Raw genomic sequence first — 10,995 nt, 5'->3', positions numbered from 1 at the left:
TTGTTAACACAGGATCAACTGAGTCTTCGGGAAGAGGGGCCGAACACCTAATTCGTTCCACCTTCTTTATCCAGCCCTGGTCGAAGATGGTTTTCTCAGTATCTTATTACAGTATATTTAACTAAACTGTGTTTGGGAGTCGAGTGCTTACCGAGGTATCCGGATGGTTGCAGTCGAGGCCAATGTCCTCGGTGGTATCCGGCCACTGTTTTCGTGTCCCGAAAAATAACTTCCACATTCCTTTGTGCATCGTGCCGAAGAAGTGCTGAAGGGTTCATGGTCCTTCCGGATTGAACTCCCACATGCGGAGGGGCCGTCGCTGGCACGGAAGGACCCGGCGGACTAGCATTACCTAGATTGCATTGATGAGACCGATGTCCTTCTCAAGGAGACTATGGATGCGGCTTTGTAGAGTCTGCACTTCGTCAATTGATCCCTAGTCCAACCCCTTATTGATCCATGATGCGAGCTGTACTGGAGGGCCAGATCGGAACGCAGGTGTAGCTGCCCACTTGGTACCACGGGGTTCAGTGATGTAAAACCACTCCCACTGCCATAAGCTGGAGGATTCTGTGAAAGAGCCTTTTGGCCAAAGAGTATTGGTAAGCTTGCTCACCGTGGCACCACCGCACTCCGCTTGCCTCCCCTCGATTACCTTCGGCTTCACATTAAAGGTCTTAGGCCATAAGCCGAAGTGTGGGGGAATACAGAGAAAGGCCTCGCACATGACAATGAACGCCGAGATGTGAAGAAAGGAGTCCGGAGCTAGATCGTGAAAATCTAACCCGTAATAGAACATGAGTCCACGAACGAAGGGATGGAGAGCGAACCCTAGCCCCCGGAGGAAGTGGGAGATGAATATGACCCTCTCGCTGGATCTGGGAGTAGGAATAACCTGCCCTTTAGTAGGGAGCCCGTGGAGGATTTCCGCGGTCAGGTATCTTGCCGCCCGGAGCTTCGTGATATCCTCCTCTGTGACAGAGGAGGCCACCCACCGGCCTTGAGGGCTGGGTCCGAACATGACTGGGAGGCTTGAAGCAATTAAGTTGAAACCTGGGTGCTGGAACTCGAGATTGGAAAGGTTGAGGAAGAGGCAGGCGTAGAGGAGAAAGACGGGTCTGTGCCCCTTTATAAAGACGATGAATATCAAACGCCTCCTCGTAGGCCTTAAAACCTGCCTATTCCCAAGGAATCATGCCAACGGGACGGTTGGGTTTCCCACACCCGTATTGATGAGAATCCCGTAATAAGGGGATACGATCTCTGCTTTGACAAGACGTGCCAATGAAACTGCATCTCAAAATGTGGAGCGGCAGGCTGAAAAACGGTTCGAAATAATGACCGGGTGGTGACGTGGCGTCATGCTACAAAAGTTGTCAGTGGATTGGACTCGTGAAATACTATACTCTCTGCGGCTGTGTGTGGTACTTGTTTTGCAGAGCCGGACACGTTCTTTGTGTTCGAAGGCTGTTTTGGAGTATTCGGAGAAGGAACCCGCCTTGCAATGCCGAAGACAGTCCGCACGCCGGACACCTCGTCATTGAAGCCTGGTTCAGGGGCTACTGAGGGAGTCCTGGATTAAGGGGTCCCCGGGCGTCCGGCCTTTTGGACATGGCCGGACTGATGGGCTATGAAGATACAAGACCGAAGACTCTCACCCGTGTCCGGATGGGACTCTCCTTGGCGTGGATGGCAAGCTTAGCGTTCGGATATGAAGATTCCTTTCTCTGTAACCGACTTTGTACAACCCTAGTCCCCTCCGGTGTCTATATAAACCGAAGGGTTTAGTCCGTAGAGGCAATCGCAATCATACATGCTAGACTCCTAGGGTTTTAGCCATTACAATCTCGTGGTAGATCAACTCTTGTAATACTCATATTCATCAAGATCAATCAAGCAGGAAGTAGGGTATTACCTCCATAGAGAGGGCCCGAACCTGGGTAAACATCGTGTCCCCTGTCTCCTGTTACCATCGACCTTAGACGCACAGTTCGGGACCCCCTACCCGAGATCCATCGGTTTTGACACCGACAGAGGGGTATATATATCCTCGACACAAAATCTAACCGTTACACACAATTTACCAAACTCGGTGAGACCGAATCATGAAACTCGGTCAGACCGATTTAGTTCAAAATGTGAACGTTAGGCTTTTCGGTGGGACCGACATGTCAACTCGGTGGGACCGATTTCATTAGGTTTAGGGCGTAACGTAATCTCGGTGAGACTGATCACATAAACTCGGTAGGACCGATTTCTGTAATAGGCAAACAAAGAGTTGGTCAGGCAAACTCGATGGGACCGATTCGCTCATTTCGGTGAGACCGAAACGTTACGAAAGGGAAACAAAGAGTTTGCATTACGAACTCGGTGGGACCGATCGCTCATCTCGGTTAGACCAGAACGTTACGAAGGGAAACAGAGAGTTTGCAATCCCATCTCGGTGAGACCGAGATCCCTATCGGTGAGGCCGAACTGACTAGGGTTTCTGGCAGTGGCTATGTTAAATGAACTCGGTGGCGCCGGATAGATCAAATCGGTGAGGCCGAGTTTGACTTTTGGTTTGGGACATATGTGGAAATGAGAAAGTGGTTGAGGGCTTTTGGAGCATATCACTAAGCACTTTGAGCAAGCAAGCCATTAAGCAACACCTCATCCCCTTTTAATAGTATTGGCTTTCCTATGGACTCAATTTGATCTTGGGTCACTAAAATGAAAATGTAGGGTCTTGAGCTTGAGCCAATATGTGTCCTTAGCATTTTGAGGGGTCCACATTCCTAGTCCATGCCATGCCAATCATTGAACTTTCTGAAATAATCAGCTTGAAAGAGCATTAGTTCAATGAGCTATATGTTGTTAGGAATTACCAAAACCACCCAGGGATAGTTGCACTTTCAATGACTAATGAGTTAGTTGCGGGATGATGCATTACGGAACGAGTAAAGAGACTTGCCAGTAACGAGATTGAACTAGGTATGGAGATACCGACGATCGAATCTCGAGCAAGTAACATACCGATGACAAAGGGAATGACGTATGTTGTCATTGCGGTTTGACCGATAAAGATCTTCATAGAATATGTAGGAACCAATATGAGCATCCAGGTTCTGCTATTGGTTATTGATCAGAGATGTGTCTCGGTCATGTCTACATAGTTCTCGAACCTGTAGGGTCCGCACGCTTAACGTTCGATGACGATTTTGTATTATATGAGTTATGTGTTTTGGTGACCGAATGTTGTTCGGAGTCCCGGATGAGAACATGGACATGACGAGGAGTCTCGAAATGGTCGAGAGGTAAAGATTCATATATAAGACGATAGTATTCGGATACCGAGAGTGTTCTGGGGGTACCGGGTACGTATCGGGTCACCGGAAGGGGTTCTGGGCAACCCTCGGCAAGCTATATGGGCCTAATGGGCCAAGAGTTGGACAGACCAGCCCCAAAAGGGGCTGGTGTGCCCCTATAGGCCGAATAAGAGGAGAAGGAAAGGAAGGGAAGGGAGAAGGAAAGGGGAGGGTTCGGCCTCCCCCTTTCCTCCCCTCCTCCCTCTCTTTCCTTCCCCCTCCAATGGATATGGAAGGGGGGAGGCCGACTTGGAGGAGGCACCCAAGTAGGATTACCCTACTTGGGGCGCCCCTTGCAGCCCCTCTCCCTCTCCCACCTATATATATGTTGGGGGGGTGGGCGCCGCTAGAAGAGACCAACAATTGTTAGCCGTGTGCGGCGCCCCCTCCACAGTTTACGCCTCCGGTCATATCTTCGTAGTGCTTAGGTGAAGCCCTGCGCGGATCACTTCACCATCACCGTCACCACGCCGCCGTGCTGACGGAACTCTCCCTCGACACTTTGCTGGATCAAGAGTTCGAGGAACGTCATCGAGCTGAACGTGTGTAGAACTCGGAGGTGCCGTACGTTCGGTACTTGATCGGTTGGATCGCGAAGATGTTCGACTACATCAACCGCGTTAAACTAACGCTTCCTCTTTCGGTCTACGAGGGTACGTGGACACGCTCTCCCCCTCTCGTTGCTATGCATCTCCTAGATAGATCTTACGTGATCGTAGGATTTTTTTTTGAAATTGCATGCTACGTTTCCCAACAGGTATAGCACGAATGACGGATGCACGAGCAGGAAAACAACCAGTGAGCAGAGCTAGAAAGCTTTTGAACAGGAGCCCGCTCCACTTTATATATGGCGACTGCTCTGCGCCGCTCAACCTATCTGATAGACTGATTAGTCTCCTTCGGAGTGTCAGATGGCTTCCCCCAAAACCGTTTGGTCAGATGGCCATCTTGTTCTAGTCCTTTCTTCCCCCATGCGTCTTCCCTACCCCGCATTACGTGCGTTGTTATTGTGCTTGATGCTCCTAGGGTTGTTGTTCACGACACCGTGGTGATGTACTTCCATCATCGGCGGAGCTACGTTATGAGTCGTAGAGGTCATGGCCCCCAGCCTTAATTAAAAACAGGAAGAATTTTTTTAAGAGGTGTTTAGATTGAAAAAATATAGCCTTTGGCCCCCAAACATCCATTATTTGTGCTTTCCCCCTGAATATCCTGCCTAGCTCAGCCATTGACTTCCATCACCCTCACATCGGCGAGCTCGCCATGCCAACACTAATTTAGGCCCCCACAACTAGACCTGCAACAGGTGCAGGCTGTCGTGGCGTTACCGTGCAGCCTCGTAGAGCATGTCTTCCCTTGTCGCAACACCGGCGCCAGCCTTGTGGTACCATCCCAGCATGACAGCGGCCTCGTAGCTCCGCCGCCCAACGGTTGATGAACTTCTAATTAATTTGTTTTCTTTTATGATTTTATAATACATGGTTTTCTCCTTTATAAACTCCACCACACCTGAAAAAGTCCCCTGCCTCCGTCACTGGTGTGAGCAGGTCTTCGCGGATGAGGAGGACGAGGAGGAAGTGTTTTTTTTCTTTTTTAGGAAAAGAGGAAGCGTTGGTGATTCGTTCCGCCGTCAATGACCACTAGGCCAACACCTCCAACGATGAGGTCATTGACATGAGTAGCTAGTTTGTTAGTTTTTAGCTATGCACGTAGATGAAATGCTACATATGAAAATAAGGATTTAGAAATGAGACTATGGTTACAATGGGTATGATATGAGGGATGATCGGACGCTCTCCGCAAAAGCGTCTGAATGTGTCCGCAAATATATAAGAACTCAGATTTGTAAACTATAATTGCAGATGTTGTAAGACACGATCTAAGATACGACTGATTTATCAACCATTGTACGTGCTCTAGTTTTTTTATAGGTGCTCTAAATTTAATTTAAGTAGAACCATAGCTATAAAATCGATCTCGAATCCAGCAAAGAGCATGACAGCTCAGCGGTGGGCTGACTCGTAGGGCCTGCTTGTCGGCTGAAGAACTGCACACACGGGCAGCTTTCCGCTTGCATCGCTCGCGACACCCCTCCCCCCCTCCGTCTACTTTTTTTCCCATGGCGGCAGCTGCGGCGGCGAGCGGGGCGACGGCGGCGGTGGAGAGCGTGGTGGTGGTGCACAACGTGGCCAAACGGCACAACGTGGGAACGCTGGCGCGGAGTGCGACGGCCTTCGGCGTGGCGGAGGTGGTGGTGGTCGGCCGCCGCGACGTCAGCGCCTTCGGCAGCCACGGATCCACCTCCCACCTCCGCTTCCGGCACTTCACCTCCCTCGCCACCGCCTGCGCCTACCTCAAGGCAATTTGCTCTCCACCTCCGACACACCAAATCCCCCAAACCTCCACGCCCTCTCCCTGAACCCTAAACCCTAGCCCCCTTTTCCGAATCCCCTCTTTTACCTTCCTGTGTGCTGTTGCTTGCAGGACGAGAGGGGGTGTGACATTTGCGGCGTGGAGATCACCGACGACGCGCTGCCTGTGACGGCCCACCCGTTCCGCAGGAGCACCGCGTTCCTCTTCGGCAATGAGGTTGGTCGGATTCTCATGTGTCAGTACCAGTTACGAGTGATGATGTAAAATTAACTAGTCTGGCATGCGATTTTTAAGAGGGGGACCCTGATGGGGATTACTCAACTTCATATAGTCAACATATGCAATCACAAATGTGTCATCGCCGTGCATTCAATCACTTTGTACTTTCCATACTGTGCAAGTACCATGTCAGTGTCTGCTGATTGCGTCATTGTTGTACTAAGTAGCTTAACCCAAGTGCAATTTTTAGAGGAGAAAATACCTTCCTTGCAGTAGGCTTTCATATTTGATACAAAACTTCATTGGGTATTTGCTTAAATAATTGTTCAGCTACATGAAGATGTTAACCACATGTGCTATTTGATTCCTTTATATAAGACGTGGCGTAAATGCTATTTTCATTTCCCCCTCTCTGAATATTGGACCTTCATATCTGTGCAACTTGAACCCGAATGGATATTAGATCAACCATGATGTAATCACGATGTTTCCTAGTTAATCTATCTGTAGTTGTTGCTGGAGCAGCGTTGCCACCTATGGCATGAAAGTAAAGAATTGCGCCCATGCCTCAGGTCAGATGGGTGTATTAACCCATGGCATGTTTTGCAGGCGCCTATGAGTCTAAGATCATTTGAATTGATTCATTGTTGTAAACAAATTGTTATCTCAAGACTTTATGTCATGTTAAACATACTTAGTATCACAATCCTCCATGGTTCAGGATTAGCATATTTTACTGTTCAATTCAATTTTTTCCAGATGTTAGAAAACTTCTTGTGAGTTAGATCTTTCCTGAAGTTTGCTGGACAAGTTTAAAAGCTGAAGTGGACATTGTTCATTTTTGTTAAGAAACACTGGTAGCAACTTGTGTGCCCGCTATTCTAATTAATTATTTCCAATGTTTGTTGTGTCCAGTAGGGTACAGGACTCTCACAAAAGGAGTGTGAGGTCTGTGACTTCTTCGTCTACATCCCTCAGTATGGTGGCGGAACTGCATCACTCAATGTTACCGTTGCAGCATCGATTGTTCTCCACCACTTCGGGGGTAAGTTCCTATCCTTCGCTTGATGCGAGATGAATTTTTAGCACAGGTCAAGTTATTTGAACAAGATTTAGGAATTTTTAAAGCCTTTGAACAGAGTATGGAATTTCCATGTTCTGACTAAGAGCCAGCTTGCAGTTATTATGCTGTGCTATGGAGTCTTGTTAGTTAGTTCCAGTAAGACTATCCATCTAAACTATGGAGTACTATTGATCAGTAATCATAGTGGAATCAAGGGTACAGAGTTGTTACATCTAAAAAAGACACGTTCAAAATAATTGCTGCATAGGAAAAATAAATACATGGAGAAAGGAGATTGAAAAGAATCACAATGCCAAACAGAGCCTAAGTAATCATGTAATCTATGTTAACCATGTTTGTACAATTCTTGTTGAGTTAGATACTCTAGGTGATAAGTTGACATATAGAACAGACAGGGTGTTAATCTCTAAAAAGTCACATATTACATACTTACATGTTTGATTCAATCTTTTTTGGAGTTTTTCATGTTCACTTAATGCTAAAACCAAAGTGATTTCACGGTTGCAAACTGCAACACATGTCTCGTATCTTCTGTTACCTTATGTAGAGCTCTCCATCAATACTTCAATCATGTGTTCATAGGAACAGTCACAGAACTTCTCTTACATACTCTTAGTTTGTTTTATTTGTATGTTACTCCATTCGACCAAAATATTCTTCAACTAGTACTTGTTTCCTGCACCAATAATCTGGACTATTGTGTTACTACAAATTATCAGATGCCTAGTTTTGTTTTATCATTCGTGAATCTTGATGTGTAAGTTGATTTTTATAAATACATGTAAATCCATGAATCTAGCCCGTAAGCTAATTCCCCTTAAGTTTAGCATTTTCAATGATACTTGTCCTACTTGTATTTTTTTTTTTTACTAAAAAACTGGTAATGGCAAGGAACCACTGAATTGTTATTTGAATTTTCATATTCAGATAGGCACAGACAGAGGAAAACTTTGTCTAATGTTGTATGTTTACTGGGATTTTATGGCAGCTAACTTAACAGCAGTGCGTTAATTTCTTTGCGTATATGCAGAGTTGTAGACCTTGTTCAGTTCATACCTTTTAGATATTGTATAGCGATCTTCCTCCAGAATTCGCGTTGCCATTTTTCAGGTGATACTATTTTTGGTTTTCAGCTGTTTCATGTAATTACTTGGCAGTTGAGGCTTTTGTCCTAATCTCCAAGCTTGTTAGAAACTGTGGATGAAACAGGTGGTTAGTGTTACAAAATGGATACCACCAAGTTATGTACTCCCTCCATTTCTAAAGCGAAAGCCTGTAGATTGGGCCCTAAGTCAGAAAAAATATCAACATTTACAATACCAAATAAATATAATTTGCGTATGTGGAAGATGAGGGATAAACTATTTTTTTTTAAAGTTTCATCAACTTTAAAACCTGGTTATGCAATCCAACTTGTACGAATCAACAGAAACTCAACTTTCATAAGCTGTATCAGTGACCTCACCAGAAACTCACATGCACCAGTGGTTAATGGTAAGTTCCCCAGGAGCATTTCCTTACTGGCTTTAGCACTGTATATACTGTATAGAAGCAATAATTGTCGTTAGAGATAATTCTAAGCTTTTAGCACAAGTACCCTTTCACAATCCAAGGAAGTTTTGGAATTAGGAAAGGTGTTTACTGCATTCTGAACATGGAATTTGCATTGACTATAGGAAGTATGATGAGAAGTAACAGAGCGTTAGAGCTTTAATTCTGGCGATGGAAGTGATGGGGAAGAATTAGGTCAGGATTGGCGATTTGGGGCCTGGGCACCACTGGGAGGTGGTGCGGCCAGGGCAGGAAGCCCTGACTCAGGGGAGCGATTATGCATTGATTTCTGGATCATGTTGCTGCCTCGTTATTTAAAGGGTTTGCAGTTGCACAGATTCTTAATTTGTTGGAGCACAAACTGGACAAGTGGAAAGTAGTGGTTCACCCCTATCAATAGGAACACCAAACTAGGTACTCCCTCCGTTCCGATTTACTCGTCGTGGTTTTAGTTCAAATTTGAACTAAAACCACGACGAGTAAATCAGAACGGAGGGAGTACCATAGTAGTAATTCCCCCATTAATAGAAAGACCATTCAAACCAAGACTCTTCCCTGATTTGGAGAACTCTTTTAGAAAGTTGAGACTGGCTCATGTACCACAGCTTCTGAACTTGGATGTGGTTGTTGGCAGCGTGACCACGATGCATCTAAGTCTGGCCCTGCAGACAATAGACCCTATTCTGCACTTGTCTAGTATTTGGTTATATTTGCCAACTCCTGGCCAAAACCCTGAAGGTGTCGAACAAGTTGAAACCTATTGGCAGGGATATGATACAAACAGCTGCCATTGTTGACTCTGAATTTTACTGGAGAATCTTACCACTCCACTTCTATTGAGAATCTTACCAATCCACTTTTATTGAACACTAGTCTTTCTTGTGCTGGAGTGCTTGTGCCCAGTCGTTCTACACACTGTGTGATTGTCGCTGATTACTATTTTTGCCTGCCTTTCTGCAGTCTGGGCTGGCTTTCCTGAAAGAGGCCGAGAAGGCAGTAAATTTGTGGTAGCTGAGAAACCAAAGGGGCAGTCGAGGGGGCTCTACTGCTCAGATTCAATAGAAGACGTGATTGAAGAGCGCAAGGCACGCAGAGAAAATGCCTGCGATATATTCGAGGAAAATGGAAGTAGCCATCCGCAAGAATCAAATGGTCTAGGAATGATGTTTACAGAGTAGAGTGTTTATTCCATCTTATCTCTGCTTGTAAACAAGCCCCTGGATGATAAGGGCTTGATATGGTGAATTTGCAATACACAAGACATGATGTGGCACTGGTTTCTGTCTCACCAAGGGGAGGCAGAATTTTTTACAATTTCTTTGTTGTTCAAACAAAGCGTGAAAGGAGCAGAAGCGCAATATATGCCTCCCCTAAAAAATGACGTGATATCAGGGATGGGATTAAAAACGAGCGCCTTCAAACTTGGGCCAGAAACTACCGCTCCTTTTTGCTATGAAATTTTGTGACATGATATACGATTTATGTTCTGTACAAGATTGTTGCGCGCTGTTGGAAATTTGTTTTACCTTTTTGTATGTACACTTCGGAGGGTCATATTCATCTATCTTTTACGAGTTTTCTTTGTGGACCTCTTAGCGCGGCTAAGAGCTATTCCAACGCGCCGACCCATTTCGTCCACGCGTGTCCGTTTGGTCGGCATGGACGGAAAAGTCGGCCCAACGCGCCGACCCAAACGGACGCGCGTTCGCTTTTCGTCCGCCTACCGATCCATTTTTGAGCCTCATTTGCGTCGGCGCGAACACGAGGCGGATACGCACGGCGCCCGTCTACTCCCCCGGGCCCGCCAGTCGGTGGTAGCCCCTCCACCATTTCCTTCCACTTTCCCAAAACCCACTCGCCCGCGTGCGCTCCCGCTGCCCGCCATGGATGACGACCTCGATGCCGCCGCCGACCTCGCCTCCCTCGCCTCGTCCGCCATCACGACCGCCACCTTCGGCAAAGGCAAGCCTCGCGCTCCCCGCAAGACCGCCGCCGCGGCCAAGCCGAAGAAGAAGCTGATGCCCGAGGAGCGGGCAAGGGAGTCGGCGAAGAGAAAGGGCCGGAGGCACGCGGCGGACGCAAGGGAGGAAGCCATCGCGGCGGCCGCCATCGCTGCTGCCGCGCAGCAGGAGGCCACCAACGCCCGCGTCGCGGCGACAATGAGGGAGGCGCTGATGTACCTTGGATTAAACCCTGGCCAGCATGGCCTCGTCAACGCCGCCGTGGCCGCGGCCAACAGCAGCTCATCTGCGTTTCCTCGGATGGTGCTGCCCGAGTCGTCCCGCGCGTCGGGGACTGTCGGCGTTCTGGGAACCAGGGTACCCAGACTTGCCTACCTGCGGCCCACGGCGTGGCTCCATCAACCCGCCTGGTACGACCCATCTACAGCACCAACAAGACAAGACCCTCGTGAGGGGCCAA

At 47.4% G+C, this 10,995-nt stretch overlaps 1 protein-coding gene across 1 annotated transcript; it reads left to right on the top strand.

Annotated features, from left to right (window-relative positions):
- Window positions 1–5,386: 5,386 nt before the first annotated feature.
- On the top strand, window positions 5,387–9,981 carry LOC123180375 (putative TrmH family tRNA/rRNA methyltransferase). The gene is made up of 4 exons (XM_044592423.1): window positions 5,387–5,706; window positions 5,832–5,936; window positions 6,858–6,984; window positions 9,535–9,981. Exons 1-4 carry the CDS (start codon window positions 5,467–5,469, stop codon window positions 9,750–9,752), a joined length of 690 nt encoding a protein of 229 aa, XP_044448358.1. The 5' UTR covers window positions 5,387–5,466; the 3' UTR covers window positions 9,753–9,981.
- The last annotated feature ends 1,014 nt before the right edge of the window (window positions 9,982–10,995 follow it).

This window comes from Triticum aestivum, chromosome 1D (genome assembly GCF_018294505.1).
Source record: "Triticum aestivum cultivar Chinese Spring chromosome 1D, IWGSC CS RefSeq v2.1, whole genome shotgun sequence".
In the NCBI taxonomy this organism is placed as follows: domain Eukaryota; kingdom Viridiplantae; phylum Streptophyta; class Magnoliopsida; order Poales; family Poaceae; genus Triticum; species Triticum aestivum.
Note: the sequence above shows the minus strand (reverse complement) of the source record. Positions and strands in the feature narration are given on the sequence as shown.